General features: G+C 42.8%; 1 protein-coding gene across 3 annotated transcripts; it reads right to left on the bottom strand.

The window, feature by feature from the left end:
• Positions 1-158: 158 nt before the first annotated feature.
• On the bottom strand, positions 159-18290 carry ciita (class II, major histocompatibility complex, transactivator). Of its 3 annotated transcripts, none has more exons than XM_076023887.1 (22): positions 18177-18290; positions 10128-10189; positions 9379-9439; positions 8999-9052; positions 8650-8754; positions 7986-8057; positions 7558-7605; positions 7030-7236; positions 6852-6902; positions 6647-6760; positions 6504-6557; positions 6151-6371; positions 4700-6039; positions 4075-4596; positions 2458-2637; positions 2289-2360; positions 2101-2181; positions 1931-2014; positions 1189-1272; positions 1008-1091; positions 788-871; positions 159-661 (listed from the first exon to the last, which is right to left on the bottom strand). In XM_076023887.1, the coding sequence occupies exons 1-22, from the start codon at positions 18211-18213 to the stop codon at positions 574-576; spliced, it is 3705 nt and encodes a 1234-aa protein (XP_075880002.1). In that variant the 5' UTR covers positions 18214-18290; the 3' UTR covers positions 159-573. The 3 variants fall into 3 exon arrangements, with proteins under 3 accessions (XP_075880002.1, XP_075880000.1, XP_075880001.1); XM_076023885.1 differs by lacking the exon at positions 18177-18290 and adding an exon at positions 14661-15488; XM_076023886.1 differs by lacking the exon at positions 18177-18290 and adding an exon at positions 12682-12834.
• Between the last annotated feature and the right edge of the window lie 477 nt (positions 18291-18767).

Raw genomic sequence — 18767 nt, 5'->3', positions numbered from 1 at the left:
TCATCTTACAAAACAATCAAACACTCTGTGGAATAAAAAAAAAAAAGTGTAATTTATACAGAGTTACAAGGCCCTGATACGTTAATGGTCATTCTGCATTAAACTAGAGAACTGAAATCTTTCGTGTGAATATCTCAGTGAAATTATGACAAAGATAGTATGGAAAATAAAACATCTATTTACAATAAAGTGCCAAGTTATATTACAGCAAGCTATAGCTTACAGGTGCAGATAAAAATTCTACATTCACGTCGGCCACACACCGTCACATTAAGAACCCCAGCAGTATGTTTAATCCGGAAGCTTATTTCTGCAAAGCAGCAGGTGTTTTGTTTTGATTTATACAAAGCAGCAGGTGTTTTGTTTTGATTTATACAAAGCAGCAGGTGTGATGTGTTTGCGTCTATTGTCTTTCCTGCCCACCTTCCTCTCATTAGTACTCTCTTCCGCTCTTCATAACCTTTCTCTCATCAATGGTTCCCATCAATGCGTAACTCGACATACTATGTAGTGTTCACTTCTGTTCAGTGGATGGACAACAAAAGGCTCACTTTGAGGTCTTTTTTTTTTTTTTTATACATTGCAGTCGTACAAAAGTATCCTGCTGTCTTGATGCTGAAGTCTCTCAAACACTCCATATGGAATGCACTGGTTCCACATCCTTTGGTGACGTCAAGAACCCGACATGATGAGGAGAGAAAATCAAAAACCGAAACTTTAGTTTTTGTTTTTCTGGCTAAAAAAAAAAGAAAGAAGAAGGAAGTGACACACAAAACGGTTCTCTTACCTCAATGTTTTCATCGTCTTACAGTTTCTCAGACTGACTCCGAGGGTCTGCGCTCCAACGTCTGTTAGCTTGTTGTATCTTACACTGTCAAACCGAAACACAATAGGTCAAACTTTGCATGTAATGAAAAAAGGGCACTGCTATGCGAAGTGACAGTAACAAATGAAGCTACAACACAGACGTTCATCAATCATCTTTCCCAAAAAAATTTGACACTTACTCGAGGTCAGTTAGGGAGGTCATGTGTGGCAGGACGGCTGCTAAACTCTTCGCCCCCTCATCAGAAATCACATTACTGTAGAGGCTGGAAAAAGCAACAGAGGGAAAGGGAAGTGAAAATTCGCCCCCACGGCACTGCTACAAGCGTCGGTTGTCCTTTCCTTTCAGACCGCAACATGTACCTCAGGCAGTGCAGCTTGGGCAGGTCCTTCAACGACGTTGCCAGTGTCTCCACTCCGCAGTCTCCAATGCAGTTCTGGGACACACTAAAAGCCAAAGGGAAATCGTCAGGGAGATATTTCCAGTTCCCTCTCCCGAACACACCTCTCCATTTCTGCTTCTTAAAACTGATGCAAAGATGGCGGAGATAGTAAGTAAGTAACTCGAAGCAGAAGTTCAACTTTGTCGTCTATCCACACCGTCTTTTCACGTGCGTTTTTTGCCGTATTCACAGTGCAATGTTAGCGAGCTGTTACTTCTGTAAATACACCGGACTCTAGGTCTTCTTCTTCTTCCCCCCACAGCGTTTCTGTGTACATGCGGATATTCTTGGAGATGGCTTTGTGTAATCTCTTCTCTTTTCTTAACAAGCTCGATTTAAAAAAAATAAAAAATAATAACAATAAAAATGTCCTCTCCTTGTATTTCCATGTTATTATGTTAATTTGGGTGTTTTTTCTTTTCCAACGCTAAACGCTAAAGCCCAAGGTTGCCAACCCCTGACCTAAACAATCAGGACAATGCATACCTAGAATGACCCAAAAAAAAAAAAGAGGGAAAGGAGGAAATGGCATTGAGCTTCAACATAGCACACATAGTGCCCATAAGAATCGCACCTTGTGACAAACTGGGTGTTGTCATCTATTTGGCATTGCTGTTTTAAAACATTGGCTACGGAATGAGGAAGAAACACGGTTCACTCACTTCAGCACCTCTAGGAAACAGAGCGAAACCAAAGCGCGAGCTAGTTTCTCTGCTCCATTGTCCCCAATCTTGCTGTTCTCCAGGCTAAAAGGAGGACAAACAGTCACTGTCTGATGCAATGAACACAGAAACTTTGGTTTGCTGAATGTTAGACGTCTGCGTCTATTTACTCTAGGTGCTGTAAGTTCTGTAGGCCTGGCAGGAGCTCCCACAGCCGAGAAAGAGCCTTTGGACCTTTCTCTGGACCGAGCCTGTAGGACAAATCATTATCATCATTAGCAGCAGCAGCAGCAGCAGCAGCAGCAGCAGCAGCAGCAGCAGCGTTGTCATTCTAATCACCAGTTCAAATGTTACTCACTCAAATTCCAGCTTGTGCAGTTCTGTGATTGCTGGAACACCGTCAGCGAGGATGAAATCATCGTCCCTGGAGCTAAACGTTACAAGAAAACACATTTGAAACCGTATGTTGCAAACCACCATCATCAATTGTCCAACTTTCCATCGTGTGAATGTGTGCGTTGTGCTACCTGTTTGGAAGCCTCTTGTTCACGTGCACATCTACCAGCATTGCCAAGTGATGTATGTGGCACACCTGGGTGGCCTTCAGGGGGTTGACCTTGAATTTGGATACTGCTTTTTCCCGGAGTACGTCGTCACCACATTGCTCAAGCTGCTCCCACAACGTGATGGCGTCGGCAATGCACGCCCTACAGGACATTTAAATTTGCACATGGCCATCAGAAAAATGTTTGCCTGGTATCAGGTAGATCGTGATGGAGAAACTTCTTTTGCAGAATCACGAGGTATTTGTGCCCCGATGATAGGATGAAATAAAATAAAGTTCCAAGCAGTGACAATACCAATACCCTTTCACTTTGTTGCCTATTGCCAAGCTGAAAAGGGCCAAACTGCAACGAAAAGCTCTAGGTCATGACTTCAATGAACCCAACTCTCTCCACTTTCAACTTTCATCCTCACCTTTAAAGTAAAATTAAATGTAAAGGCTGGAAAAACTTGCAATAGAATGCAACCAACCAAACCAACTTCCCACCACAACAACAATAACACCCAACTACACAATTTCTTAATCACCATGGTTTGTTATGTTTGGTCACAACCTTTTTTTTCCTCATTGAAAAAACACTGATTAACTTCAACTGCCTCACACAACATGTCCCTCACATTCTTTTGCGAATGCTGCATTCTCACTCCCAATGATAAGACCCTATCCCCCACTGATATTTCTGCAGAAACAAACTTTTCGTCCTCCTTGTTTGGCTTCTGCCAGCACATCTGCAAACCAAGCTGATTTCAGTCATTTGTTTCCACAGGTGTTCGTATCGAATCAGAAACTGACTTAACCCGCTATTTTTGCATTATTTATAGCACATTTGAAAAACAGGTATTAAATGCTTGCAAAATATTTGCCTCATATGGAACAATCAATGCTTTTTTGTTTTCCAATTAAATAAGGGTTTTAATCCCTCATGCCATTAATGTCTGTTGTCAACTGCCAACCCAGGTTTGACGGCCCAAGTGTTCTGACAGAACGTGTTCATCAAAAGCAACAGTTCTCACGTCTTTCGATAAAGTAAAGTCCTGGTTACAATTGTGTGGCTGCAATCATTCATGCAGTCACTCTGCTGTCTTTTCCGGAAAGCAGCAGCAGGCGCACAACCATCATTTAGATGAGGCAGTCTCCACCACATGTGGCGCAGGAAGTCTAAGTAGATCACACACAACATGCAAACTAACAGCGCAATCTATGATCCAAAAGCAGGAGCACGCAGACTACGGCTCGGTCTGTTAGCAGTCAGTGATGTCCAGCTAATTCTTTTAAAGTTAAAATTAAATTTCCCAGGGATGTTTGATGTATGTGACTTTCAGTGATACAACAATTAAAACAACAATAAACCCATTCCTTTGTGTCAATAGTTAACCGTCTCAACACATGGTTCAGCTGAGGGCGAGGAATATGGCCATGCACGAGGATTAGATTGCAGTGTTGAGGGTTGTCAGTTTGATTTGTGAAAAAAGAAAACAAGTGACATCCATGCACATGCAGTACGTAATATGATGTCCGGTGAGAGAGTCCAAGCACAATAGGGAAAAGGTTTCATTGACTCGCACACGTGGCATCTTACCTGTACGACTGGATGTTGCTGTGCTCCACCAGAGTCCTGAGTCCAGGGATCTGTATCCCAGAATCCTCCAGGTCCAAACAAAACTTATGATCATCTGATCTTTCAAGGACATCCTGCATGGCAAACACAGCCGACGGGTTCAGCGGTACGTCGCGAAATGTCAGCGCTTCTGGAAGCTTTGCTGCCAGTTGAGCAATTAACTCAGTGCAGCCCCTCTCCCCGCTTTGCTTCAGAGTCGCCTCATATATATAATGACAAGCCTCCAGGACCTGGGCGGGCATCAAATCAGCACAGGAAAGGTCCCTAAAGTATTTGGTTACCAGGGCTCGCTTGCTCAGTAACATGTCCGCAAAAGTGGCGTTGGTGTACGAGTGGAACAACTGAAGCTCCGTCTTGCTGTAGAAGAGAAATCCGAAGGCGAAACGCTGGGTGAGCTCGAGGGTCTCCCACTGAGGGCGTCGACGACCCTTTGAGCCTGATAGGAAAGGTAGGTTCTGAAGAAAGGCACGGTCTGATACAGTCCTGGAGGAAAAAAAAGTAATTATGTTATTAAAGACTTCCCATAAAATTAATGAGGTGGATGGGCAAACAATATATTATCTCTTACTTGAGAAAAGAGACATACCTTGACAGAGTCAGGTGAACGGCTGCCAGGTAACTCTGAAGGACAGGGCTGGACCACAACAAGACGTGGTCACATGGAAACTCAGATCCCCTGGTTGACGCACTTTCACTCTCACTTCCTCCTTCCAACTCTTCACCATTTACATCAATTTCCTCTCTTTCTGATTTGCACGCCCCACTTGAAAGAGCATGTCGTGTTCTCAGGTTGTGGGAGACGATAAGTCCGAGCCTGAGGGCAAATGTCTTGAGTTTGGATGAAAAGCTCCGTTCTGTGTTCAGGACGGAGGAGTTTACTTTGACGCTGTCCCAGGCCAAGTGACTCAGCTGCGACAGTAGCACTCTTTCCTCTAATCGCTCCACTTCGTCAACAACACTCCTGCGCCTTCTTTCTATGACATCACCTCCATTCCTTTGTTGTTTCCGTTCCCTTCTTGCCCGCTGGGTGTTGACCCACGTGGTCTCAGCATTCCGGCCACTTCTCTTTCCCTGAGAATTGCCTGGGATTTCTGGGTGGGATTCCCCGGATTGGGGTGTTGCTTCAGTGTGAAGCTCGGCCTTAGTGTGCTGGGTGCAGTCTGTGTCCTTTTTCATTTTCAAATGAAGCACTTGGTTGCAGAGTTCAGTTAAAGTCTTCGGAAGGACCTCAATATTTTTGGACAGCTCCAAAAGTAGGCAGACAAGGCGACACAGACCGGGGTTCCAGCAAAGAAGACGAAGGTACTCGCAATTTTTTAGGCAATCTAAGGCAGACGATCTGAGGGAAGGATCAGCAAAATATTGGGTCACATACGTCTCTATGTTTATGGGGGAGAAGCCGCAGACCTCAAAGAACCTGTCTGTCCGCCGGAGTAGCTGGGTGGCGGTGCCCCTCGCCCGGGCTGAGAGCAGTAGAGTGCAGCCAGGAAGAAGGACCCTCTGAAGGATCGCAGAGTACAACTGTTTGACAGTGAACGTCTGCGCTTTGCCGTCTCTCTGCAGCGACGTCACCAAGTCTTTTTCCTGAGGCTGAAGGAGGGTCTCGTAGTCCCGTAACTCATTAAAACCATCAAAAAGGACGAGGACGCGCCTCGGGGCCGCCGCCATCTGAGCGTAAACGGCGTCCAGATCCGAGCACGGAGAAGCGAAGGTGGAGAGGTTCAACAAGAGGGTCTGGAGGCTGAAAGTCGGCTGCTTTAAAGTGAGAGCTTTGCCGTCTAACAGGAAGACAAAGTCAAACTGAGGGATACAGTCGGTGGACCAGTCAAGACACAGCCTCCTCATCAAAGTGGTTTTTCCCATTCCTGCATCGCCAAGCAGCAATATGCAGCGTTTGGTCTTGACCCCGCTGGAACATTCGAAGATCTGAGAAAGACGAAAATGTAGGTATTAATGAATGGCTAGAAGCAAGTGATGTCACAAATCATACAATCAAAGGCTGCTGAGTAGGCAGTGCAACAGATGAGGAGGTGCTACCTGCGTGCGCTCCACCAGGCTCTGTTTTCGATCAGTGTCTCCAATGACGATAAGCTCCTTGTCCAGGGTTTTAGGAGTGCTCTTGGTGCATCTGTTGGCAACATGTCTTTGGCACACTTGCACGTCGACATGATGAGACGTTAAGGTCAGGTCCGACTCCCCGTTCTGGCCGGTTTGACTCATATGTGCCTTGGCTTGCTTGATGTAATCCATGACAACCTCTGAAAAGCAAATTTGGACAATTAAATTCCCCGCTGGTCCACAGGGTGCATTTGCCTAATCTGAGAAAACTGGTGAACAGGGAGGGTATCAGCAAGTAAAGAAGGAAGGAGCAAAAGAGCGCGGCAACTCACGTGGGATGTCGGCAACTGGTCGAGGAAGAGGTGACTCTTTCACTGGAGACATCTCTGAAAGGACGTTTGTGATGAGTTAGCACGACAGTGTAATAAAATCAAAAGGAGTATAAAGGAAAGTAAGTCATCAACTTTATGATTACCAGTGCTGGGGGAGACTGGGGAGGCAAAAGAGGGAGACATGGCTTTGCTCGCCGTGTCTGACAGAGATCCAGGCGGGGATGAGCTCATTCGGAGCGGCGCCACAGCACCATCCGCTACAGAACCAAGAGGAGGTCAGTTTCATGGCCTCCGGTAGGAAATTGCACATGACCATACGCAACAAACACCCAAGTGTTGTGTACTAACCTGGGGAAAGAGGTGGCACGTATTGTCGGGAGGGAGGCGACGTAGCAGGAACTGTACCACAAAACAAGGCATCAGCGCACGTGAAGAGCAATTTTTAAGACGTTGCCACAATCAACAGAAATGACAATTGAAAGAAGTGAGCATGTACTTAAGAAAACAGCAACAATGCTTTACCCACCTATTATAAAAGTGGGGGGAGCAGCTGCATTGGGAATGGGAAGTCCAATGACTGAAGGTGAGATGCTCAGTGTTTGAACAATGGGATAACCTGGAGTGTCTGGGATAGCGATGAACTGAATTGGATGGTGAAATTGAAGAATTCGCGGAGGAGTCGCAGAGAGCTCTGTAATATCGGCTGGACTGGGCTCTGAGTGTGCGTCAGAGCCTGGGAAGCAAGAATTGAGAGAAAAACACCATGAAGGATGAAAAATCAAAACAGGTTGTTTGACATGGAAACACAGCAAACAAGACTTTCACTTTTGCACCAGTGAAGTGAAGAGCGTAGTTGGAAGAAGGAAGCTCAGCAATGAATTGAAAGTTGTTGAGTTTAAATACACATGCAGAAAAAAAAAAGTGATCTTCCTGTTTTGTGAGCTGCATGCGACATGAAATCAAGTGACCTACAATCCTTCAACACGTCAGCCTAGCAATTTAAATGTAGCTTCTCTGGCGAATACATATCACAGCAGGGAAATTATATAATTACCTTGTGCGACAGCCGGCTCAGCCCGTGACTCCTTTCTTCTTGAATGACCTGCAGGAAATGTACAAGTCATGGGGTCAAAATTGTAGCGGAATAATTGTACACCGGACAAATCTTGAGAGCCTTGTGAAAGACAGAAAAGACAGTTATGACCCCTCATTTGGTCATTGGTTTGTCTAAGATATAAGTTTTATTGGATATATTTAAACTGTATAAGACGAGTCATGGCAACGTGACTACAACGTGACGTGAAAGCTACTTGGTTAAGTGCTACAGTCACAATGATCTGACATGAAACTGCAAACCACGAAAATAAGATATGACAAAAATCGAAATAGCCTCAGCTCGCTGGATGGAAAAGCTGAACATTTTTCTGTGCAACCACTCTCACACGTTGGTTTTTACACCAAAAATAGAGGAAAAAACGTTACCTGCTACTGCTACTCGTTGCCTTTTTGGCCTGGATGGAGTACTCTCAAGACAGGATGGCTGCAACAGCGGAGCTAGCAAGAAAAACAATGGAACAATGGAATCGTATTCTCATTCAGAGGTAAGTTAACAGTTTGGGCGAAGCACGTTCTACAGTGTTCACCTGGACAGCAATGACAGAGACTACATTGTTTGGTGTAAAAGTCTTTTTTCTTTAGACCAAATTGTAGTTGCTCTGCCTACATACAAAACCATCACAATGTCATGGGTGTTTTTTAGCGTCTGCCTGCTTGTCAGCCTTCTTCTGAAGATCGCAACCAAGCACTGCGCATGTTTGCCCGGCATACCAACGCATTTCATGGATTTAAATCAATGGCCCTCCAGCGAATAGCAATTAATGAATCGCAACCACATCATTTACCTGAACTCTTTCCAAAGGCAGGTGGGAGTGAGGCATTGACAGGTTGTTCCCCACAACAAACTTCTTAGTCTTAGATTTAAGGAAGACTAAAAGACCTGTTTTGTTTTGTTTTGTGTTTTTTTGCTAAATGCTTCTGACAGGAGCTCAGCAAGATGGATGTATGCGATATCGGACTTCAAATCTCAACGGCAATACTGGGAAGGTGTGATTGTTTTCCGTTGAGGTTCCAAGGGTTGAATGTTCACCTTTTTGTCGTATCCTCCTCTTATTTGTTTGGACTGCAAGTTTCACCTCGTGTGCCTGCAGGAGGACGTCTGTCATGGGCAGCTTTTCAGGCAAGGGGATCAAACCTGAACCAGACAAAGATTTGAAGGTTTCAGCCCTAAATCCAATGTAATAGTACTGAAGAAACACCATCAACATCGGGAAACAGGAAGCACCAATGACTTCTACCTCCTGTGCTTTGAGAAAAAAATAAAGTTGACTTTAGCTTTAGTTCCTCTTAATTCTGTTCCACGCTGCGATAACTGCCAACGTAACAGCCTGTTTAAGTTTTCATAGTGAGTTTTAGAATTCATTCGACAAGATTCTTACCGCAGCTGTTGAGTTCCTCCTCATAAATCAGCCCATCAAACAGCTCACCCGAGTCTGGAAATCAGGAAGATGTTTTTGATGAGAAAGATTTAAATCGACCACCATTATTATCGTGATAAAAAAAAAATTTAAAAGGAAAATAAAACAAGTGATTATCTTTCGGTTTGGTCTCTTAAAAAAGCACTGATTGCGCCAGTCGCCAATGTAACAATGCTCAGGAAGTCTCAATGTTTTTTGATGCAACATTTTTTTTTTAATGAATAATAGGAGCTTCTGCGGCCTAAGTGTCCAAAAACACATTGTGCAGAAGACAGCCGGGATCTTTTGGGGTAAGTTTACCAGCACTGAGTCGAGTAGCCAGGGGTCTGTTTGCAGCTTACCAACTATCCCGTGCAGATAATTGTCGCTGAAGAGGAATTCAGATAGGTCGTCTGAAAACACGAAGAGAAAAGATGGGGCAAATCAGATTTTATTTAGAGAAATACAGCACATGGCGGTACAACAAACACGCAACACCTGCATTTTCAATTTCTCCTCAAGCAGCTGGCTTCTGTGTTTGGGAAATGGACAACAGCAGCAGGAACTGAGCATCTGAAGTGAGTTCAGTGCGTTTTTACAGTTTTATGGACGCTGACACTGCGTGCGTCTTGACATCTAGCTACGTACACACAGTAATAATAAAAACAAACTGTCTAGACTGGAAGGCAGATAATTCCAGTTATGTAAGAGGCTGTAAGATTATATCTTGTATTTAGTAAGTCTCCTTAATCCCTGCAAAAAAGCCACTGTGGTCAATGTATAATGTGTTGATGTGGTGGAACGCAAATTATGTATCTTACTGTGCTTCGAGACACTGGCTCCTCTCTATAAGATACGCAAACGACCAATGGTTCTTTACAGTATTTCCCTGCAGCACCTACTTTGTAAGAATATCTTGTCGTTTTTGTGCTTGATTTAGTAAATATCTCCTTTATCTTAAGCTATTTATTATTAATATCTTCCAATTTCGGCCTTGAATTTCTTCTTTGATGTTCTTCTATGTCATGTATGTCTATGTTCACTTTGTTCAATTAGTGTCATGCCAAGAGATAATATAGAAGCACTGACTGGACATTACCGAACACTAACCTTGCAGAACTCCGTCATCAGGTAAAATGATTGGACCGTGGTCCGGTCTCTGCATCTTGGGACCTACAAACACAAACAGACACATGTCCATAAATAAATGAATAAATAAATAAATAAATAATCAATATTACAAAATCGATGTTTAAACTCGGAAGGCTGCCTGAGTGGCTTACTGGGGGGTTACAATGATGTAAAATTATGTATTTTATGGGAAGGTGGGTTCAGCTACAATGAAATCAAAACAGGGATAGAATAAAACAAAGAATAAAGTAAAATTTTATGAATAAAAACTCAATTGATGATATTTGCAAATGATCACGATATCATCTCATTAGAAATATTTGCAGATGATCAACAAATAAGGCTGATGTGACCATAGTCAGTGCATCCATAAGAAATATATTGCATTTTACAAATTCAATTTTGATCAAAGTAACGGCGATCCAAATTCATAAGGCAGTCTCAAGTTCTCAAGGCAGACAGCTATCAACGATTAGCTGTGCCCTACCATCAGACAATGGCTTGCTACGTGACACGGAGGGTTGAAAATTTAATCTGTAACCATCGTCCTGCTGTTGCACAATCTAATCAGGGTTAAAATGATCATACCCTAAAAGTGTGTTGCAACAAAGAGAGAAAGAATGACACAAACCAACAGCAATTCACATTTCATTTGGTTCAACTTGAAGTAAAACCAAGACACCTTCCATATACTGGCATCAATTCATCCATGCATGATTCGCAAAGCTATGTGGAAAGACTGGATGGAGAGCACTGGTTGACTCCTAAATACATAACTGGAAAATTCCTAAACAGGAATTAACAGTCCTAATACCAACAATGCTGCTCTATCATTGCACTTTATCATCATTGCACTTAAAACATCTGCTGCTGTTTTAAAAATACCTCCTCCTACATTTTATGTAGGTTTTTAGTATGTTTTTATTATGTTTCTCTCTCTTTTTAACTTTTTAACGTATGGTTATATTTCTGCACTGTGGGCACGAGAGAAACGCCTTTTCAATTAATCTGTATGTCTTGTACATACAGCTGAAATTGACAAATAAATTGACTTGACTTGACTTGACTTATCAGAGCAGGCCAAAAAAAAAGTTACGAGACAATGCTACATTATAATAAACCAAATGACCCTCAATAAACAGCCTGCCAGACTCGAACGGTACGGTGCCGGTTGCGACCTTCAGCCCCGTCCGTCTCACCGTATGAGAGGCTGACTCAGTAAGTTAGGAAGGAAATCTGCAAGAAATCCAGTTTTAATCTCTGAGGCAACAGGTACTCAGTGTGGTAATGCAACTTCAGTACAATGCTCTCTGCGCTTGTTTTACTCTTTCCTCGGAGTCAGTGGGCTCAAATGGCGCAGCATCAGCTGACAGTGAGGCACCACGCAGACCATAAACACAACTTGCATGGGTTACCCACAGTGGTGCCTTTGGTGACAGAAGGTGCTGCCAAATTATCGGTCTCTGATGCCACTACATCCTGTTTCCTCTCACAGCACTGGCTCCATTGCGCATGCACAAAAAAACAAGCAATAGAAATCATTGCATTGCAATGTGTAAAAAAAGAAAAGAAAAGAAAAACAAATAAATAAATAAATAAAATTAAAATAAAAAGCTGAACGTGTAATGATGAAACTTAGATATGTGATGCTGCCTGCCCACATATTTTTGAATGCATTCATATTGAGAGGCTGGTTAATTGTAATATAGTGAGTCCTTTGACTAAGGAAACCATTTTCAGACATCTTTCATTTCTTTCTATCTTTCTTTTTAGAGTTGTGCTTCTAGTTCTCTCTAAACTGCCAGCGTATGTGAGAGGTCTATTTAGTTGTGTTTTGCTGTTAACCTCAGCGTAAATCAAAGCTTAATGCAGCTGCTGCAGCAGCAGCCTCAGTCTGCAATATAACGTGATAAAGTTGTGAAATCGTTATTCACACCTCAAAGTGTACCCCCTGCGGGCGGCGCAATGGGGATTTTTTTTTTTTTTTTTTTCTAAAGATGAAGACGGTAACCCCCGTAAACACCAGAAGGCTTTTTCTACTATTATTCTTACTATCGCTCATCTCGTTCGAAGCATCTGTGCATTCATCTGACTCATCAGGAGAATCGGAGGGCGTGCACGGTGCGCATAAAGGAGCTTTCCCGCACTTAATTAAAATTGTGTGTGTGTGTGTGTGTGTGGGGGGGGGGGGGGGGGGGGGGGGGACAGACTGGACCGAGCTTTAAAAAAATAAAATAAAATAAAAAATAAATAAAAAATAAAAAATAAATAAAAAATCACGGAATCTCAATATACAGTTCAGTGAAAGTAAAAACAAAAAGTAATAGATAAAAGACACAAGTGCAGTTGAGCAAATGAAGTCAAACAAGCGCCAATTGTTACACAAAGCGGAACAAAATAGGTGGGTGCGTGCGTAGCAGGAGAAACGGCAAGTGGTCGTTGGCGACCGAGCGCCCCTGGTTCGTTCTTCTTTGAAATTTCCGGGATGGGGGAACTAAACTAACAAACACTAACAACAACTGTCCCCACGTTACCAGGGCGATGTGGAAGTTTGTCCGTTCTGCTGACCGCCGCACGCCGCCCTCGTCTCCGCGCGATGACCTCCATCGGTGACGCATTTACCTCAGACGACCTCCTCCACCATGACCCAACGAAGTCAAACTGTTTCGTGCTTTGGTTTACAACTGCGCACCGAGACATGCCAAACCGTTCCGCATGCTCCAGATGTGGGCGGTTACATCCGACCTTGTAATTCTCTAGGGGGCTACTGATAGTAATAAACACATCTATCTATCTAGCGATCATACTTTTTGAGATTTAGTTTTTAAATCGCTCATTGATTTGTACAACATTTATTATTTGAGCACTTACATCCTTTGTGCAGTTTTCTAAAAAAAAAAAAAATTAAAATTAAAAAGAAAAGAAAGTTTTTGTCTCTTAAAAGTAAACTAAACGACACTCACTGTTTCAAACAATGCAACACATTTGATTCACCATGGTGCACAAAACACCAGAGGGCATGAACTGGGAATCAAAAGGATATATTTGTATAATGGTACGCTTGTTCTACCTGTTCACAACTTCCCGCAACTGCCCTCGTAACAGTCATACCCGTTCGTTGACGCGCTAATTGACCAGCGCTGCACATGTTATCTCCTGGGAGTCTGCGCGTTGTTCCCCGCTGGGCTGATTGTCAAAAAAGGAGGGACCGAAACTATTCTGAGGTCAGGTTACGGTTGCCGGTTATGGCTAAGCACAGGTAGATCTTTAACCGAAACTCTTTTAAACTTTGATTGGGTAGACAGAAGTCTCAAAGTCTATCAGGGTGTGCCACGAAATCTGGCCGTGCCCTCATTATAAAGTCCAATTATGGCAAACATTTAATGCAAACTCTTATTGTTTGTAGAATCAGCCTATTCTCGGCAAAGGCAGGAATTCTTGTTTGACAGCGTGTGACTCATGAGGAAGTCTTGTTGACAGTCACTGAAAATAATCCGCATTCGTATTTTCGTCGGCACAGAAAAAGCGGTTTAGAGGTTTGCATTTTCACCTTTGCATCACCACTGACATCAGAGCGATGTGACGTCACGGGACGCAAGAAAACAGGAATCGACATTCACACTGTTTGCAACCATTAGATGCCACTAAATCCCTCTCATTTGGCCTTTAAAATGGGAAGCGAGGTCGTAAAAGCCAAATGCATGCCAGAGACTTTTAGAGGCATTAAAAGGATAACACTTGTAGAGCAGGGAGTGGCAGAAACAGTTGAGCAAATACATATAAAGACGGAAATATAAGACAATACAAGGCGAAAATACAAAGTGAATTAAAATCAAATATATACATGAAAATACCAAACTAAAAAGGTTTGAAAGGCAAAGACCAGCAAAACAATCTTTGTCATAATTATGGGTTAGTCATTAGTTATGTAACAAACAGCTTCACATCATGATTTGACCTCTATGCATGTGGCCATTCAGAGATTTGTTTTGTTTTGTTTTTAAATTACATTTAATTTTATGATAAGGTTTCATAAGTGATTCATTCACATGTATTTAGAATTTTATCAGACAGAAGTCAGACCACTTGATCCTGCTTTCAACATTGTTTTAGAACGTTCCTCTCAATATGTACTGAAACATTTACATAACTGCAATTTTACAAAGCCCACTGCACAATCTCTGCATTTATTATTATTAATATTATTTTTTGTTTTGTTTAAGAATACTTTCTCCAAACTAAAGCTGCTCTTAAAATCCCTTTGTTTGTGTTCCAGTCTTTGCAGGAGGGACTGAAACCAAAAGTGAGTCTGCGCCGGCGTGCGAGCTTCACACAGACCATGTAACTGTCAGTTAAGAGACAAAGAAAGAAAAAGCGGAAAGGAGAGAAAGTTGCACACAGAGAAGTGAGTTCCATCCTCAATATCGTGACTGCTTGTTTGCGTAGAAAAACGTGATAAGAGATGACAGAATTCTTTAAAAAAAAAAGAGAGAGAGAGAGAGTGTGCTCTCACCCGAGTGCATCTCCAGTTTCTCCTCGCCTGCTGCATCTGGGAGACAGCGCGACATGCAAAGCAGGTCGTCCGCCGTGACCTTCGACCTGTCGGCGAGCGCCTGCGCGCCTCCTGCTCGAGCGCCCCTCGCCCCCGCGAAGTCGCTGAAGCAGTCCGCGTCCCACGCTATGGTCTCTATGCCGTCGTACACTCGGAAGTCTTCGCCCCCCGACTGACCCGCGGCTGGTGGAGCGGGTGCCAGCGGCCCCGCTGCTTCTTCCATGGCCGAGAGAGAGCAACGCGCCTCAGCCTCAGGCAGCAACATTGTTTGCCTTCTGTCCCAGCTCTGCTGCAGGGGAACCGCGATCCTCCCGCCTGCCAGCTCTAACCACTCCTTCTCCCTTGAATTCCCCTCTCTGGTACTTTCACTATCGCCAGCCTCAATCTGCGACATGTCCCAGCGCCTCTGCGCCTCTGTTATGCCACCACCTGATCCGAGGCCGCACCACCAATCAGGCGTCGGCGTGGATAAAATGGCGCTGGTGGGATTGTGCTCAGCCCCCTGCCGTGGAGGCTCACCGCGCTGGCCCCAACATTTGGCGGCACAGGATCCAGGATGATCCGCCTGGTGAAAGGTTGGCGGTTCATCGCTGCCGAACGTCTCCACCTGGGGCAGATGGAGGCTCTCGGCGTAGGCCTCGGAGAACATCTGCCCCCGGACCACGGCGTCCGGCAAGACCCCGAGCTCAGGCAAAGAGGCCCACGACAGAGCTTGACCCGCACCGCACTGAGCGTCGGTGAAGTGGGCCATTCCAAGCGACGTCTCCTGCAACCTGGGAGAGCCGTCCAACATGCAAGGCGAGAGCCTGGAGGAGTGGTCAATTTTTTTGGTGCAGAGGCGTTCTCGGGACAAGAGGGAGGAGAGATGTGTGTGTGTGTGTGTGTGTGTGTGTGTGTGTGTGTGTGTGTGTGTGTGTGTGTGTGTGTGTGTTTTTAATAACCAGTGGAAACATGTGATCTACATTTAAAAAGTTTGATGTTTGCAGTCAGTTTGAATACTGCTGACATAGATGTTTGCCCTCACACAATCGTTCCTGGTAATTTCAGGGTGATCTTTTTTTATTTTCAATAAAGTGTCACTTGACCTCCAAATCTAATGTGCACCGTGTATCCTGTTGGTCCTGTCTATTCCTGTTTCAGACCAATACTCAAGAGGAAATGTTTTTATTCAGTTCCCCAGACAAAGGTCCTCGCACAATAGATAGAGTCTAGTTTTCACACGTCTAATAGTTTACAATTGCAAACAGGCTCACGGTAACGAGCGCTGATATACAGCACACCAGCCCCACGAGCCAGTCGTGCAATATAATACATCTTTAAAAAATATTTTTTAGCCCTTTGTTTGTCACAAAATACAGACGCTGGTCATATAATTAGAATATCATGAAAAAGTTGATTTATTTCAGTAATTCCATTCAAAAGGTGAAACGTGTATATTATATTCATTCATTACACACAGACTGATATATTTCAAGTGTTTATTTCTTTTAATTGTGATGATTATAATTGACAACTAATGAAAAACAAAAAATTCAGTATCTCCAAAACTGCTCAGGTGTCATGTGAGCCCAGGTTGCTCTGGCAGTGGCCTTCAGCTCTTCTGGATTGTTGGGTTTGGCCTGTTGCATTTTCCGCTTCACAATATCCAATAGATTTTCTATGGGGTTAAGGTCAGGCGAGTTTGCTGGCCAGTTAAGAACAGGGATACCATGGTCCTCAAACCAGGTACTGGAAGCTTTGGCACTGTGTGCAGGTGCCAAGTCCTGCCGGAAAATGAAATCCATAAAGTTGGTCAGCAGCAGGAAGCACAAAGTGCTCTAAAACCAAAAACCTAAGAAAACACAGGGGACCAACACCAGCAGATGACATGGCACCCCAAACCATCACTGGCTGTGGAAACTTTACACTCGACCTCAAACAACGTGGATTCTGTGCCTCTCCTCTCTTCCTCCAGACTCTGGGACCTTGATTTCCAAAGGACATGCACATTTTATTTTCCTTATTTATTTGAAATATATCAGTCTGTGTGTAATGAATGAATGTAATATACAAATTTCACTTTTTGAATGGAATTACTGAAATAAATCAACTTTTTCATGATATTCTAATTATATGACCAGCACCTGTACATTGGGTTTTGAGCATTCTCCTCACACCAAAAGCCTAGTTGGACAATAACAATTTGCACTTTGTGAGATCACAAAGTGCAAATTTCCACAACTGGGTGTTTCAACAAGACCACAGGTGAGGCAAAATTTGGAAAGTTGTTTTCGCAATCGATCCATTGAATCCAAGTTATTTGTTTATTTCGTCTCATGACACAGTAGCCTCAAGTTCCCAGCTGTAGGTCGTTGCTATGGATTTGAGATGAGGGACAAAATATTGCCTATTGACTTTTCCAAGTGTTTTTCAAAGTTTCTGATAAACAACTTTTTTGAGACGTTTTTTATTTTATTTTAAATCTTCAATGAGTTCAACAACCAGCTAAAGGCACATGTTCAAACAAGCAAACAAACAAACAAAAAACGGTCAAATAAATTTAGCTGAAGAAGGGAAGTTTAAAAGTTAGATTAGTTTAGCCTGATGTGTTTGTTGGCGATTGATTCAAGACTGTGTGCTACATCTACATGTATCTATAGTCCACTTGCCGGAACAAACAAACAATCAAACAAGGGTAAAAATTCTGGAGCTTGAGGTCATTTTTCTACCGTGTTGAAGAAAAAAAAAAAAGATTAGTATTTATTTATTTTTTAGAAAGCTGAAAGTTGATAGAACTTCAACTCATTAGCGACGCATTCAGCCACGGCGTTTCACTAAACACTTATTAATAATCTGTCAGCCTTTGAACAGAAATACATCTTCACCCATTTTAAATAGATTCAGCGCTGTTCTTTGTTCTTCTTTCAAAATGCCACCCAGCTTTGGAAAAAGTGCTGCTGAAGCATCATCGCCTGCGTCATTAGCGTTAGCGTTGCGCACGTCACCTTCCTCTGTGGGCTATACTGGGCAACCAGTTACAGTTGTCACCTGCTTAAGTACTAAGCCAGTTGTTAAGACAATGCTAAAAATGGAAAGAAAAAAGAAGAAGAAAAACACATTAGACTTGAACTTCCTGTGATTGCAGAACTGAAACGATGCTGTCATGCATGGAACAGCAAGTTACTTGTCAGTGATTCTATCTGATCATTTCAAATGGATAAAGAGTCCATCTGAGTAATTAGTTTGTTATAATTATCATAAGAGCATTAAAAAACAATAACCCTTTGGTTGCTCCATATTTTGTGCACATCAAAACTTGCCAGTGTCTCTCCAGAATCTGGATATTGCACACTTAACTGCCCCCCTGCTACCAAATCTACCTAATTTTCCAGAGGCAGACTCAAAATGAAACCGAAAGTAAGGCAAAATGTGGCACTCCCAAGCCAAAAATCCTGTCCAGGCAACACACAAGTCTGCCTGGAGCTGTTATGAAAGTACCTTGGTGTGGCGCAGCCGCAGACTGCGGAGTTGTCATTTTTAGTGAAGTGACTACAACGGGGACTTCTGGCAGTTTGAAGGAAGTTGTGGCATTTCAGACTGGAACGATGTATTTCCTCAAACTGCCAAACATTAAAAAAAAAAATAAAAAAAAAATATATATATATATATATATATATATATATATATATATATATATATATATATGTACATATAAAATAAAATAAAAAAGATCTATCTTACAATTTGCCACTAAACAAAGCACATTTCAGTCTCTTCTGGATATATATATATATTTTTTTTTTAAGACTGGGGTCCATCTGAGCAATTTCACCATTGGACGAATTTTAGATTTTGAAAGTGAAGTTAAATCTTTAATGGCCCCAGAGGAACTATGAGTATGTACCATTGAAAGTGATTTTTTTGTTTGTTTGTTTGTTTTTAGGTCAAAAGAACACCCTCAACCCGAGAATGAGGAGATTGTTGATTGAATGGACAGCTTGTTCTAAATTTTTCACTTCTTTCCTTTTTTATTTTGACTTATTGTAATGGTCTAGAATAGATGAAGCAAACCTTACTGCTGCTTACATA

This window comes from Nelusetta ayraudi, unplaced genomic scaffold (genome assembly GCF_046127955.1).
Source record: "Nelusetta ayraudi isolate G7.1 ecotype Tasmania unplaced genomic scaffold, CSIRO-AGI_Nayr_v1 ptg000016l, whole genome shotgun sequence".
Lineage (NCBI taxonomy): Eukaryota > Metazoa > Chordata > Actinopteri > Tetraodontiformes > Monacanthidae > Nelusetta > Nelusetta ayraudi.
This window is presented reverse-complemented; position numbering and strand designations above follow the sequence as displayed.